This window comes from Xenopus tropicalis, chromosome 7, assembly GCF_000004195.4.
Source record: "Xenopus tropicalis strain Nigerian chromosome 7, UCB_Xtro_10.0, whole genome shotgun sequence".
Taxonomy (NCBI): domain Eukaryota; kingdom Metazoa; phylum Chordata; class Amphibia; order Anura; family Pipidae; genus Xenopus; species Xenopus tropicalis.
In genome coordinates, this window is record NC_030683.2 from 98470509 (window position 1) to 98486995 (window position 16487).

The 16487-nt window shown below is 36.0% G+C and overlaps 1 protein-coding gene across 8 annotated transcripts in view; it reads left to right on the plus strand.

Moving 5' to 3' along the window:
* Positions 1 to 16487, plus strand: part of kcnab2 (potassium channel, voltage gated subfamily A regulatory beta subunit 2) — a 120131-nt gene that overhangs the window by 92825 nt on the left and 10819 nt on the right. For 4 of the 8 annotated variants that reach the window (XM_031906327.1, XM_031906328.1, XM_018095451.2 and 1 more), the window contains 7 exons: positions 178 to 257; positions 6382 to 6426; positions 8117 to 8161; positions 8264 to 8307; positions 9371 to 9457; positions 11320 to 11364; positions 15625 to 15710. In XM_031906327.1, coding sequence (XP_031762187.1) covers positions 178 to 257; positions 6382 to 6426; positions 8117 to 8161; positions 8264 to 8307; positions 9371 to 9457; positions 11320 to 11364; positions 15625 to 15710 — 432 coding nt within the window. The remainder of the gene's footprint in view (positions 1 to 177; positions 258 to 6381; positions 6427 to 8116; positions 8162 to 8263; positions 8308 to 9370; positions 9458 to 11319; positions 11365 to 15624; positions 15711 to 16487) is intronic. The other 4 variants (XM_018095449.2, XM_012967348.3, XM_012967345.3 and 1 more) reach the window with 1 other exon arrangement.

Consider the following 16487-nt stretch of genomic DNA (forward strand, 5'->3'; position numbering starts at 1 on the left):
GATCAAGGGAAGTTCCACCCCAACTGCAGAATATTAAGCACCCTTCTCTTTGGTTTCTTTCGGACCCGAGCACCCTGGGGTAGATAGAGCACATGGCCAGCTAGTTGGCAGCTGTATCAAATGATTGAGGTTTATATTGTAATGGCAGTGCTGACTTTTATCATTTTTATGTTGCAGATGGCAGAGCAGTTGATGACCTTGGCATATGATAATGGAATAAACCTTTTTGACACAGCAGAAGTCTATGCTGCAGGAAAGTAAGTTTGCTGACTTAAACCTGTTTAAATAACAAATAAATAAACAAAAATACACAGTTTTAGGAAGAACAAGGTTTGTTTCTTATCTTTTGCTTTTCTAAAGCAGATGAGCATCCCTTGCATGTTTGTAAAGACAGTTAGCAACAGATTTATTAAAATGTGCGATTAGAGCAAACCGCTGAAAAACTCACCCCTTTCTATTAGGAATGCGCTAAATCCAGGATTCGGTTCAGGCAAAATTTGGCCTTATTCAGCAGGTTTCGGATTCGGCCGAATCCATAGTCTTTGCTGAACCAGATCCTTAAAATCGTGTGACTTTTTGTCACATAAACACAGAAGTTGAAAATTTTCGGTGCGTGAGCAGATCTTTTTAACCATTCGGTAGCTTGATTTGCATATGCAAATGTATATTCGGTTCAGTATTTCACTAAGGATACAGCGTTCGGCCGAATCCGAAAATAATGGATTTGGTGCATTCTTACTTTCTATTCACTCCTATGAGTTTATAGAAACATTATTTATTAATAGCTAAAAGTTACCCCATATGTAATAAAAGGCACTAAGTTTGCCCAGTAGCAGTAACCCATAGCAACCAATAAAATGTTTGCTTTTAAACAGGTGACCAATAAATGCTACCAGTTGATTGGTTGTTATGGGTTACTGTTCCTGGGCAAACTTTGTGCTTTTTATTGTATAACCCTGTTAGAGTTCCCCATTTGATAATTAAGCTTCTAAAAATCCCACAGGAATGAATAGAAAGGGAGTGTTTTTTTCTGTGGTGAGCTCTCACATTATGATAAATCTGCTCCTTAGTAGTAACATGAGTTAGCAGGAATTAGGGATAAAAACTATAGAACAATAACTGGTACATTGGTGTATTCCGGGAAGCCTTAAAGATGGGTCCATTTTCTATTTAAAAGACAAGGAAAATCTAAAACATAAGTGTTTGAAAAAGCTGTTCTCCTTATGCTTTATAAGTGCCTAACCAGAAGCTAGACAGACTCTTGGGCCAGTGTCTCACTGAACTTGACTGCCTTAGGGGCGGGGTGAGTAACGAGCCATTAAAGTGCTATTTCACCACTGCAACCATGCAGCCATTTGGAAGTCAAAATGATAAATAAAAGGAATAAAAATTAAACCAAACTTAACAACCAGTATTTTTAGTTAATGATTAAAAAACTAGGGATGCACTGAATCCAGGATTCGTTTCTGGATTCTGCCTTTTTCAGCAGGATTTGAATTTAGCCAAATCCATGTGCCTGGTCGAATCTAATCCAAATCCTGAAAATCACATTACTTTTTGTCACATAAACACAGAAATCTTTGATGAAGGATTCGGCCTAAATCCCAGAATAGTAGATATGGTTCATCTCTAAAAGAAAAAACAAATTAGATCTGTAATGCAATTTTTCACTTGCCTTCATTATATATCTATAACCTATAAACATTATTTTAAAGATCAACTTTCACTTATATTTCACTTCAATAAGGACAACTCATTAATTTTCCTACTTTGTGTAAAGTTACCATAAAACTTTGACAGCGTAGCTATTCCCCTTGTACTAAGCAGGTCAACAAGAACAACTTAGCATACCTTAGCAAAAACTATTGCTCTGTGAGGCTACAATTGTATTGTTACTTTGTTTACCCGTATATACTCGAGTATAAGCCGATCCGAATATAAGCCGAGGTACCTAATTTTACCTAAGAAAACTTTATTTACAAAACTTATTGACTTGAGTATAAGCCTAGGGTGGGAAATGCAGCCTCTACTGCTAAGTTTCAATAATCAAAATTGGTTGCGCACAACGAGCGAGTTACATCTGCAAATCCATATACCATATATACTCGAGTATAAGCAGAGATTTTCAGCACCCAAAATGTGCTGAAAAATTAACCCTCTGCTTATACTCGAGTCCCTACAGCTTGCACCCTCTGCTACCTGATTCCCTGTGCGCTCTTCTGCTCACAGCAACTTCCGGACTCCTTGCTCCGCCCCCGGCGTGACATCACACGCTGAGCTCTGTTGCTTTCAGCTCTGTTATCTGTCTAATGGGGAGGGAGAAGGCATGGCATGCACAGGGGAAAGCTCTGCTATTTATTTCTTTGTATTGCGAGTGGGGACAGCTCTTTAAAGCAGGCAGGCAGGAAACGGAAAGGTCAAGCCTGCCTGTTATCTGTTTCACAATGCTACTAGGCGAGGAGAGAGGGAGGGGGAGCTCCTTGAAGGAAGTGGCTGAATCCTCCCAGTTTATGATGTGTTCCTTTTGATAGACAGGTTGAGCTAGAGTCGCGTTGTCGGACAGTCGGGTTCAGGATCTTTAGTATCATTTATGCAGAGAAACAGAACTTTCAGGAAAAAACAGTTAACATGACCTATAGGTAGGTTTGGAAGTAGGAAAGAGAATTTTTTTGGTGTCGGTATCACTTTAAATATCTTACTGTCCCTTATATGTTGTTATGGGTGAGTACGGAGGATTTGTAATTTTTGTCAATTTCCATAAGCCCCCGGCAACCTTGTGCATTTTGTGGGAATCGGGGAGGGGTGGTTCAATATCAACGCAGGTATTGAGTGATTCCTTCTCCAGGTGATCATGCTGTTAAGCCTGTGGGAGGTAGGGGGCACCCTGCTAGAGGAGGCAGTAGGGAAGAGCCTGGCATCTCACATACTCATTCCTTGCGCATATTTGTTCAGTAAGATTCATAGATCCTAATTTTATTGGAATTTATTTTGATTATTGAAACTTAGTAGTAGCTAAGTTTCCCACCCTAGGCTTATACTTATACCAGTTTTCTCAGGTAAAATTAGGTACCTCGACTTCTATTCGAATCGGCATATACTCAAGTATATAAGCCGAGTTTTTCAGCACTAAAAATGTGCTGAAAAAGTAACCCTTGGCTTATACTCGAGTATATACGGTACTTATATTTCTATTCAGGCCCCATTCATATGCCTGTCTCTCATTCACACCACTGCCTGGTTGCTAGGGTAAATAAAACCCTAGCAACCAGATAGCTGCTAAAATACCAAAAGGTGAGCTGCTAAACAAAAAGTTATATAACAAAAAAACATGAAAAAATATAAAATGAAACAAATAGCAAATTGACTCAGAAAATCAATGTCTACATCATGGTAAAAGTTAATTTAAAGGTTAACTAGCCCTTTACCATCCATGAGACTTCCAGGGATATGGTTTTACTTTGCACATATATATATATTCACTATAAAAATATATATCTTTATTGTAATGTAAATGTGAAAGGGAGCCTTCCAAGGTAATGGAGCTCTGAGCCACTAATGCTCTGTCTTTGATATTTTTGGATACTTATTTTTTTTTTTTTTTAAATGTAAAGGCTAGACAGAAAAAAGTACATTTAAAATGTAGAATGAATAAATAATGCATTGCATTTAGAGACAAATGCTTTTAGGTTTTACATACTGCTGCGCTAATCATTACTGCTCATGACCTTGAACTCTTTGAGTGGCAGAGGTAAATATACCAAATGCATCACTTAAACATGTTAAACGCTGTTGATATTGTTGAAACCGGGGACCAGTAACATTTCTGCCACTTAACAAGAGTAAAAATCTTGCCTCAGGCAGGAATTTACGAGGGGCACCAAAAAGCCACCCTGTGTAGCCTAAAGTTTGTTTTATTTCCACTTTTTCTAACTGAAATTCCGGCTCTTCCACAGATTTACACCCTCTTTTATGTAACTCCTAGTTATCTACTTATTGGCAATGACTTTTGGAGATGGATCCTCCACTGTGTGACATATTAATGAGCCTTCCAGACAAAGGATAATTGGTTCTATTTTGTTTTGTGGAACCATGACTCTAAACATGAGAGTATGTCTAGAATTCCTGCCATGAAACACAATAATATGTTGGTTGCTCACAAGTACTAATATTTTCATTTGCCTGAAAAAAATGTGTATTAGGTAAATCTTGTTCTTCTGTTTATAAACTTAATTTTAACTCTGTATCTTAATCTCTTTCTAAAAATAGAATGTTTTCACCGTACATTTTATTAGGAAACTTAAAAAGCTGGATTTTGCGTGGGGGGCGGGGTGTGGGGCTTTTTTTACTGTGCTTCACAACCATTTAAAGATACTCTGTTAATATCGGCAATTACAGTGGTGTGAAAAACTATTTGCCCCCTTCCTGATTTCTTATTCTTTTGCATGTTTGTCACACAAAATGTTTCTGATCATCAAACACATTTAACTATTAGTCAAAGAGCAGCAATAACTGCAATCAAGCGTTTGCGATGACTTGCAACGAGTCTTTTACAGCGCTCTGGAGGAATTTTAGCCCACTCATCTTTGCAGAATTGTTGTAATTCAGCTTTATTTGAGGGTTTTCTAGCATGAACCGCCTTTTTAAGGTCATGCCACAACATCTCAATAGGATTCAGGTCAGGACTTTGACTAGGCCACTCCAAAGTCTTCATTTTGTTTTTCTTCAGCCATTCAGAGGTGGATTTGCTGGTGTGTTTTGGGTCATTGTCCTGCTGCAGCACCCAAGATCGCTTCAGCTTGAGTTGACGAACAGATGGCCGGACATTCTCCTTCAGGATTTTTTGGTAGACAGTAGAATTCATGGTTCCATCTATCACAGCAAGCCTTCCAGGTCCTGAAGCAGCAAAACAACCCCAGACCATCACACTACCACCACCATATTTTACTGTTGGTATGATGTTCTTTTTCTGAAATGCTGTGTTACTTTTACGCCAGATGTAACGGGACACGCGCCTTCCAAAAAGTTCAACTTTTGTCTCTTCGGTCCACAAGGTATTTTCTCAAAAGTCTTGGCAATCATTGAGATGTTTTTTAGCAAAATTGAGACGAGCCATAATGTTCTTTTTGCTTAAAAGTGGTTTGTGCCTTGGAAATCTGCCATGCAGGCCGTTTTTGCCCAGTCTCTTTCTTATGGTGGAGTCGTGAACACTGACCTTAATTGAGGCAAGTGAGGCCTGCAGTTCTTTAGATGTTGTCCTGGGGTCTTTTGTGGCCTCTCGGATGAGTTGTCTCTGTGCTCTTGGGGTAATTTTGGTCGGCCGGCCACTCCTGGGAAGGTTCACCACTGTTCCATGTTTTTGCCATTTGTGGATAATGGCTCTCACTGTGGTTTGCTGGATTCCCAAAGCTTTAGAAATGGCTTTATAACCTTTACCAGACTGATAGATCTCAATTACTTTTGTTCTCATTTGTTCCTGAATTTCTTTGGATCTTGGCATGATGTCTAGCTTTTGAGGTGCTTTTGGTCTACTTCTCTGTGTCAGGTAGCTCCTATTTAAGTGATTTCTTGATTGAAACAGGTGTGGCAGTAATCAGGCCTGGGGGTGACTACAGAAATTGATATTGAAATTGAAAATTGAAATTGATAAACCACAGTTAAGTTATTTTTTAACAAGGGGGGCAATCACTTTTTCACACAGGGCCATGTAGATTTGGAGTTTTTTTTCTCCCTTAATAACGTAAACCTTCATTTAAAAACTGCATTTTGTGTTCAATTATGTTATCTTTGACTAATAGTTAACGGTTTTTGATGATCAGAAACATTTAAGTGTGACAAACATGCAAAAGAATAAGAAATCAGGAAGGGGGCAAATAGTTTTTCACACCACTGTATATAAAAGCCATATATTCTTTTTGCTTGTTAACAAAAATTTAGTGGGGAAATGTTACCCCTAGGGGTGTTACTTTTAACTCAGAATGTGTGTTTGAAATGTACATTCAAACTAAGTATCTGCATTTAAGATTCATCATGATGTCCATGGATTTACCTACTGTATGCAATATAAACAGACTGCTCATTACCAAGGCAAGGTATACCCACAGGTCATTGTGCTGTAATGACACTGATACACTCTGTTGTTCAACTGTGTATATCAGACTACATAGTTCATTTGATATACTGTAATTGTACATTGCATAGCTGATATAGACAGTCTTAATATTAAATCGTAAAATCTAAATATATTTATTTTAGAGAATTAAGAGAAAAAAAACTTATTGAAAATAATAAATCTGTTATATTTCTTGAAAGCAAGTCTACCTTGCTCTGTTTGGTTTTTATGTGTTATTAATTAATACATTTTCTTTTAAATTCATTTTGTAGGGCCGAAGTTGTATTAGGAAATATAATCAAGAAGAAAGGCTGGAGGTAATGACTTTGGTATTATCATATTTGCACTATAAAGCTGTGTGATTAATATTTTATGTAGTGAGCAATTTCATCTGCATCTTTTTTTACTGTGAGAAGAAAGATACCAATAAATAATAAATGCAACAAAATAGTTTGCCCCCCCCCCTTCCCTAATTCAAATCCCAAATGCAAACTACTTTTGTTCTTGAGTACGACAAGAAAATTACGTCATTCTGTAATTATTTCTGTATTTATTCTTTAGGCACAAAGGTCTTTTTGCTTACAGTGAAAACAAAAGATTAAACATGTTATCATGTAATTAGCCTCTTCTTGGTAATCTCAGGTTATGTCCCCGCTCTGAGGTTCTTATGGATTGCCCCCAAAAGGGTAAAAATAAATGCTTTGCTTTACGACTGGGGTGCATGAGTACTTTATTCAGCTATGTTTTGTTATATGTTATCCTTTATTTCCAGGTATGGGACCTGTTATCCAGAATGCTTGGGACCGGGGGTTTCTGGATAAGGGATATTTCCGTAATTTGGATCTACATAATTTAAGTCTGCTAAACATCATTTAAATACTGAATAAACCCAATTTTGCTTCCAGTAAGGATTAATTATACCTTAGTTGGGATCAAGTACAAGGTACTGTTGTATTGTTACAGAGAAAAAGGAAATCATTTTTAAAAATTAGAATTATTTGCTTATAATGGAGTCTATGGGAGATGGCCTTTCGGTAATTCAGAACTTTCTGGATAAGGGGTTTCCAGATAGGGGATCCCATACCTGTACAACATATTCAGCAGTGCTTTACAGAGCTTATACAGGTATGGGAACAATTATCCTGTTATCCAGAAAGTTAGGAAAGGTCATCTCTCATAGACTCAATGTTAAGCAAATAATTAAAAATGTTCCTTTTCTCTGTAATAATACAGTACCTTGTACTTAAACCTAAGATATAATTATTTAAAGTGAAACAATTTAATGTTTACATTACAATACTTTATTTATTCTTTCCTTTTTATTTGAGTTAAGTTATGGAGATTTAAATTATGGAAAGTTTTTTTTAATCCGGAAAACCCCAGGTCCTGAGCATGCTGGGTAAGAGGTCCCATACCTGCATATTATTCACATTAGTATCTTTGCCAGTACAGCTTAAGGTGGTCATACATGGTTCAACAAAAGCTGGTGACAGATCAAGTTGGCAGCTTATTGACCCATGTATTGGCCACCAACAGGCCTACCCGACCAAAATTTGTCTGAAAATTGATCAGATGTTGATCGGGCTGGTTTAAAACTCCTGTTGGAGCGAGGGACGCAACAGTTTGTTGATGAGCTCTCCGTTGACATGCTTGTACTGCGTTGTGATCCAAATGGATCAGCCCGATATCAAATCAGGTCAACCTTGTTTGGCGAGGTCACCAAACAGATCTTTACTTGGCTTATTGTCAGCAGCCACTTAAGCTTCCTGTATCTTTCTTAGTATGGGAGAAAACTATAGTACCCAGAGTAAAACCCACGACAAGAACATACAAACTCCTTGCTGATAGAGCCCCAACTATCTGCCTTGAGTCTGCTATGCTGAAAATGTTTTTTGAAAAAATGTTATTGTTTGTTGTGAGATTTTAGAGGTGGCTGCTCTGATTTATATGTGGAGTAAGATAACGTTTAAAATCTTTTAAACAGCCCTAATTAATTTTTTCTTTCAGACGATCCAGTTTGGTGATTACTACCAAAATTTTCTGGGGTGGAAAGTATGTATCCAGTTTAAAATAGAAAAAAAAAATCTAAATTATTGGAATCATTTTAAATGAAAATACTGCTTACACTTTTTTTTATTTTAAATTATGTTTTAGGGCAGAAACTGAAAGAGGTTTATCGAGAAAGCATATAATAGAAGGTACACAATACACAGATTTTCTCTGCAATTATTATTGATTATTTCCTGTGACTAAAATGATCAGTATATTTTAAACCCCCCCCCCCCCCAAAATAAAGTGGTGTAATAAATATTAAAACATTTCCCTTCCCAGTTCACACATCTAAGCAAGCCAACCAGTGCATAAACTCCTTATCTAATAACATCCTTAGTATCTAAACTGCACAGTTTAAAAATAAAAGCATATTAATTTAGAAAACCTTTGACAACCAAATGTCTTAATGGGTAAACCCTGCTGCAATCCCTATGAACATCAGCAATATGCACAGGTATGGAAGAGCATATGGGGTGAGACCGTGGAGTGAGAGGATAATCAGTGCCTGAAGTCCTATTGTGCAAGTGCCAACCCTGTGACGTTCACACAAAACCCATATAAGTTTTTTCTCACCCGCTGGCAATTACTTTTTCTGGCACATAGCTTAGCCAAGGTCTTTCCAGCCCTTCTCCAAGTCTCCAGCAGAAAGAAGGGGGGCTTACGAGTGGCAGGGTAATGCGCGATTGTCACAAAACCAATGTTCTTGGTTTAAAGGAGAACCACAGCCCTTTAGCAGAGATATGTGCAGAGATATGTGCCCCCATAGCTCCCCATCTTCTTTTCTGCTCCACATGCTCTGTGCTGCTGTCAGTAACTGAGCTTAGGGACAGATGTCACAATATAAGGCTGATAAATTAATAACACAGATTAATTTTATATTGCAGCTCTAGAACAGTGCAGTTTCCATCAAAATTTAAAAATCATCCCTGTAGCGTTAGCCTATATGACAGGCAAACCTCATTTTCTGCTTGATAATTTGCTATAACCCCTAAGATTAGCTTCTCACCAGCTGCCCAAGCCATATGAAGCATGTTAGTGTCACTGACACGTCTAACAGAATCCAAGATGAGGAGCTCCTGTGACAACAGGATGGATCATTACTACTATAGAGATGCTGAACCTTTAGACGGGTGTAATAAATTCAATATATAAAATATGGTGTTTCTAGCCATATTTAGTTCTCCCTTAACTTGTAATTTTTTTCCCCAGGGTTGAAAGCTTCTTTAGAAAGGCTTCAGTTAGATTATGTGGATGTAGTCTTTGCTAATCGTCCAGACCCTAACACGCCAATGGAAGGTAAGAAGTCCATAAGGAAAATGTATGTTCAACTCAAAAAGCGTTTACCTGGAAATACCGTTTCTCTAATTGTAATAAAAAATTATAGTGCCATGGTGCAGTTTAAAGTTGAAAATCATTTTGTATTAAAGAAGCACAAACTCATTTTTTCAGGCATATCCATTTTGTAAGTTTTTAGTAGCTTTAGTTAAAATCAAGCACATAACATATTTGTGCTAAAATGTTTTTTTATTGTAATTCACAATATCTTACATAGAGAAAATGGTCATTTTTTGCACATAATCTGTTTGATTGATACATACTGTACAGCGCTGTTGAACATGTTGGTGCTTTATGAATATGTGTTAATTATAATAATGCTGCCTGTTTCAAACAAGGCCAAAGCTACCAGTAGAACTGCTAATCAACTGACTATTTGCATTATAGAGTAGTGTTTACACAAAGTTTAGACTCTAGCCGACACATTTTTAAGTTGTAGTTCTTAGATGGTAGATTTTTTAAATTCTATATTAGTATATTAGTATATGCTGTTGGATTTAGGGATACAACAATGTTTTGCTATTGCATTTTTATCCCCCTTTATTTGTTATTTTTGGTTTCTAATAATATAGTTTAAAGTTTAAAAGTTAGTTTTAAAGTTAAAAAGAACATAGAATTACTGGTATTATTTTAGTTCTGTTATGGGTCAGGGGCAGTAATATCATTCCTCTTTGTTATTTGTTGGTTAAGATCATATATATTAAGAACTTCATGATTAGTATTGACAGTTTGTAGATTTGTTTGGCCTAATTCAAACCTTATATTTTTTGCTCAAGTTTTTGAGATGTAGAAAGAAAAAAGTCATAGCCATAAATGACAAATTATAAACGTAAGTTTCAACAAAGCACTAAAACATCACAGTTTTATGAATGTTTATATAAATGTTAATTCCCTTTAGAACTTCCATGAAAATTAATATTTAATACGTCTGTCATACGGCGGATCACTTTTTAATTACTTGCATATATTTGCTAAAGTGTGGATTGGTAGTGAGCAAGATTGTCTTGATACTGCAATTTAATTAATTTTATATTTATATATGTGTATGCATGTAAATGTATAGATGGATATATATGTATGTGTATTGATAGTGATATGTGTCGGTCTATATATTTGTACAATTGCTTATAGTAAAGTCTCACACAACATACTGGCATTAAAAATCCCATCTGTATTTGTACTGAACTTTTTTCTTTCATTCTTTATCCCTGATATATTTAATTAACTAGAAAACTAAACATGTACACTGTATTTTGTATAATAGTACATTGTATGTTTTTGGCCACTAGTTGAAAATGTCAAATATATCTGCATCAGTCAATCCACTTAGAATTTAAAAGTCAGGAATGAGAGAAGATCTTTTGTTGGAAGGTGATGCATACATCTTCCCTAAAAGAAATGCTTATGGTTGCAGAGCTATTATTGCTTTCATGAGCATCCTTGTCCCTGCCTGACGTAAGTGTAGAAGGACATTGTACCATCGTTATTTGTTTAATTTCTACACGCCTCTTAACCTTAGTAGAACATTTAATTGACTATGCAACACTGAGCAGAAAGGGTTCTACAAGCTCTACAGTAGTTTTGCAGCCCAAACTTATTTAATAGGTGGGCAATGAAAAGGTATGTTTCTGTTTAATTACATAGTTATCTCTGCTTATGCAACTGTGAAAGTTTACCGTGAGCAAATAGTAAAACCTTCATTTTCTGTGGTTCCTCAAGCAGTACATCATTTCTGGTATCTCGTATCCCATCCCTCCTGTCAAGCAATGCAATAATTCTGCAGCTGTAAACTCTGGTCTTTTAAATCTTTCTTTTATCACCAGGGGACCCATTTAGTTCTTCCAAGTCAAGAACATTCATCATAGAAGGTACATAGTACCCATAGTCTCCATATCTGACTTTGTGTCCAGCAGGCATTTTATGGGAAAGATAATGTACATTTATCTATACCATACAAGTGTTACCCCCCCCCCTCCCAAAACTGTCCATAAAATGCTTAATAGAGAAAATGCCCCATAAGAACATCTTGCAAGTAAAGTTCTATTTCATTTTACAACCCTTTGAATTATCATGCCCCCCCCCCCCAATGCCCTGATTTGTCTCCTATCATTACCCTAATTTTTTTAATGTGTTCTGCATGATTAATATAATTAAATAGACTGATCTGATGTCTATTCAAATACTGTACTCGTTCTGCATCATTGGTGTTTTGTTTGGTTGACTTTGTATCCTGTTTCCAAAGCACATTACCAGCCCCAGCTCATCTGTCATGTGAAGAGAATACTCAATGATGCTTTTTGATCTCCAAGAAATGCATAGAAGTCTTTTCTTGAAGAAAATAGGCACACACTCGGACACACACTCTACAGTTGGGCAAAACATATTTATTGCGTTCATAAGTCTATTAATATTGAATCACAGTTAAAATACAGATGAGAAATGTAACTGCATATGTGGAGTGCATGTAAGCTGCTTTACTCTTTGCCACCACCATATATCCAGTTATTTTTCCTTTCGGCCGTACAAGGGCCTCTTTATAGTAAACAATTACTTGTGCAAGTGACAGACCTCAGGTACCATCATATGGAGTTAAGTTCTTGATTTTGAAAGTATTTGCCCAGTTGTAGTAGCAACTTTTTCACTGTGCTTGCAACTAACCTTTCTTGTGCCCAGCAGTCTATTTCAATGAACACACTTGTATTCTACTGAGAATTTTAAGAGCCTTGTTAGCTGGTTTCTCTGAAAACGCATGCGCCTATGTAAGGCTTTGTATGGATGTTTTGCTTCTCTTTTGGCATGGATTTATAGCTTGAGACCCTTTAAACACAAAAAAGGGATGCTGCATGATATGAGTTTGGAGAAATGGTTCCCTAAAGTGTTTCTAAAATTAAAGCCAATATCTTATTCAAGATGCAGAGAAAAAATGTAATTCATGCTTAATATTCACAAAACAATTTGTTTCCTGCTTAAATCGAACTTTAATCTGACTGTTCTTGAAGAAGCACAAAGTGCATACAAATAATTACATTTTTAAAATCCTCTGATTATAGACCACCAGCTAATTCTTGTAAATTTGACGGCTCAAGTTGATACTTTTTTATTTTATTTTTTTTTGTGTAAAAGCTAATAATGGATTCTCCTGCTGAAGGAATCTTAGAAACACTTTTTCCCATACGTTTCAGTAGAGAAAAGCCTTTGCAGTATGCCTTGCAAGCACTGTAGAGTAGATTTCTGTAGTTTTCCTCCATGCACATCCATAAAACTTACAATAATCTGCATCAGATTCTTTTCCACATATATTGTGTAGTAACTGTAACGGAATTTTGTGCTTTTCGTTCCTTTTATGCACAAACAGGCATTTACTTAAAATTTTTCAGTTACTATGGAAAAACAAAAACATCAACACAACTTGTAAATTGTCCTCTAAAAGGTCACAGGCTTATATTATCAAATAACGTAGCAGGACAGACTGAACTTATTTTAAATAAACATTCTACATAACATTCCCTTCCCCCATGTAAAAGTATTATTCCTGCAGGACTTAAACATATGTAAGAAGATACCATTTGAAATATCTGCATATTCACGTTTTTCAATATCGGTTTAACTATAACCCTTCCTGTCACTAAGGAGGGCATCTTTTGGGACTGACTTCAAGATAATGCATTTGGATATATTTATCATAGCTCCTAATTGGTGTATTTTTTCATGACGCGCTTTATTGCACATTTTTTGTCCCTTTTTATACGATTTTCTAATCTACATATGCCTAAATAATATTTAATCAAGAATTGAATTCTTTTAAAAAAAAAATTCTCCTTCCATATGTATTTCTTATTGTGGCGGACACTGACCTATTTGTGGCTGTCATTGAGTTTTAAAACTTTCCTTCAGCAATAGCTCTGAGCTACATACAGTTAGCTCACCTATTTCTGTACCTTTTAATGTAAAGACTGGGTACAGCATAGCATAGCTTTATTTCTGATGTGACTTTTACTCCCTGCACATTTTAGTGTAGCCCTTATATAGACCACAGGTTAAAGAAATTAAGTTCAATATATATATATATATAATATGCGCATAGCAAAAAGAAAGGGAGATTTGCTGTTATTAAAACGAAAATCAGAGGTTTTAATCTTTTTTTTTTTTTTTTCTTCTTGTAATGTAACTGTCTGTGTAGACGGTAGCATGCCAGAGTATTTGTAGTGGTATAGTCGATGGGAACACTGGGTTATGCATTTGCCACTAAAATGGTTGCCTATAGATATTTTTGGGTGGGGTGGGATACTTTGTATTTGAATATATAGTGTTAAAAAATATTCCATACAGTTTTGAGTGGTAAATTTTGTGGTTGCATGAATACAGGCTTACAGTTGCATAATTCCATGTTTACTTTGCAAGTAAGGTTTTTGTATCAAACTCCTTGATGGTAATTACGATACACTGAGTAGCTAGTGTCTTCATTTGGCTGGAACTTTGTTACCTATCAGGCTTCTATGAAAGTCTAGTATCGCCTTATATAGTTTGGTTACGTAGCAGAATCACCACTATTTGCACACTAATATTCCAAAATTTGTCCTTGTTCCAAAAACATTTTTGTGAGTTTGATTATTTGTTCCATTTATACAGGGCAAGGGGTGTATGTTTGTGTTTTTTTATTGTAAATATTTTTTTAACTTTTTTTATTTTTCACAAGCTCATAATTTTTAACCTATTTGAGAATAGAATTTCTTCTAAAAGTGTGCAAAGCATTCTGTTGCAAATCTCTTTCAGGATATGACTAGGTCATGCATATTTTTCTGTTTTGACGCAGCTTAGAAAATAGCAAATGGTGCAAATACTGTAGTTTTACATTGCAAGGAGGTGATAATCCTGATCCTTTCGATTATCAGGAGTGGGTAGGACTTAAGCAACTAGAATCAGCCTTACAGTGTAGAACCCCCCACCAGGGATTTGAGCTTTCCTTCTTCTCTAAAAGATAACCACCATGATTTCTTGAGATGCTGTAACACACTGTGGGAACAATCTAACCATTTGCAATAGAACAGTGCAGTATTTATTTTTTACACAAATAAAACTAAATCTATGAAGGATTGAATTCTGCAGCCCCATGTTGAGATCTTTGCTGTCTGCTTTTATCAACTCACTTGACTTTATAAATTCTTTATATTATTTATTCAACCATATTGTAAATCTTCTTTTACTGCGACATATTTAAAAAGCCCATTCGGCATCAGAAAGGTCCAATTCAACATTGCTCGTTCAGCTGTCTTATATGTTTTAAGAATATATTTCTAATTCTTGGCATTTACTAAGAATTAGTGAGCATTTTTGTCAGACCTTCAGTAAATTAAACTGCATTTGTTCTGAAAGGACCTATTGTTTATTTGTGTTATTTGGCATAGTTCACATGTATGACATATGTTCAGTTTAGAAGTGGTCACGCACAGAACAACCAAGTTAACATATTTGCTTGTTTTAATATAATTTGGGACCCTAATTCTGGAGGATCAAATTTAGTGTGAGCACATGAAATGATCTCCAAAAGTTAGTTTGACTGTACTGCAATACGTTCATGAATGGGATCATTGGCTGACCTGGATGTTGGTGGTGCATTGTAATTGTCTTACAAACTGATTAAATGGATCAGGGCAATTTATATAGTCACATATGTGGCCACATTTCCCCCCAAAATCAGAAGATATGTAGTCAGGGAGTGTGAGATATTAGCTGCATACTGTACACATCATCAGACTGCATAGTTACATAATTACAGTTGACTGGCAAGGTCAGTTTCCACATTTTCATTATAAGCTTGAGAACTAAAATAGCTCATCTTAGGGATAACGATGGGTTTCTTTTTTTGCCTTTCATTTTGAAATGCTCTTAGTCATGGCTCAGCTCATTCTTGAGATTTGGAAAAGTATCATTTAAGTCTTGTTTTTCCCTCAAGTGCAATAAACAGCCCTTTCAGATAGAAGGAGATGAATTACACTGCTTGCAAGATGTCCTTGCAGCATACTTCCCCTCTTGGTGTTGTACACTTAGCATCTGCATGTTGATAATATTGTTTTCAGATTTAATTGTGTCCTTATTTTCCTGCCTTCCCTCCATTTCTGTCTTAACAGAAACCGTAAGAGCCATGACTCATGTGATTAATCAAGGAATGGCAATGTACTGGGGGACGTCACGTTGGAGCTCTATGGAAATTATGGTAAGGCTTTCCCTTCATCATTATCATCATTTATTCTTTCATCCATTACTGACAAAGATCTCACATATAGTAGCTGTATGTACAATGAATGAATATACAAGTTTTTAAAATATACTACATAACAGTCTGTGTGATTAGGCTTTTAAAGAACAGTTTTAGGCAAGAGACTTGTGCTCACAACATATAATTGGAGCAGGATGGGCCTCTTGGCGAAAAAATATACATGCTGATTATTTTAAAAGAAAGAACCAGAAATGATGATAACATAAGCAGACAAGAGCATGTTAGAGCTAAATGCTTCAAGACGTATTTCCAAGTAATTATTTTTGGAGTTGAATGAACATTTATTTACCATGCGGCAGAATAAAATATGAGCAAACAAGACATTCAGATTCACTTGTTTGATCAAAGCAAGCAATAGAAATATTTACTCAACCTTTCTTTTCTTTTACACAAAGATGTCATAGATTTTAATTTAGACTTTATCACTTGTAAGATTTCTTCCATTGGGTACACTTCACACATACATACATAAGTAGTTATTAGCTGTATGCCATGTTTATACATTAGGAAGCGATAAACACAGAGATGAAATGATGTTGTTTTGTTAGCATTTGCTTCTTTCTAGGGGAGAGATTCCAGGTACAGATGAGACACACTGTAATGCTGGGTAATTTTAAACTAGACTAATATTTTGCAGGTACAAAATTGGCAAAGTTTTTGGAATATGCCTTGAATTAACTAGATTCCAACTGGACTTACTTAACTTATTTGGCT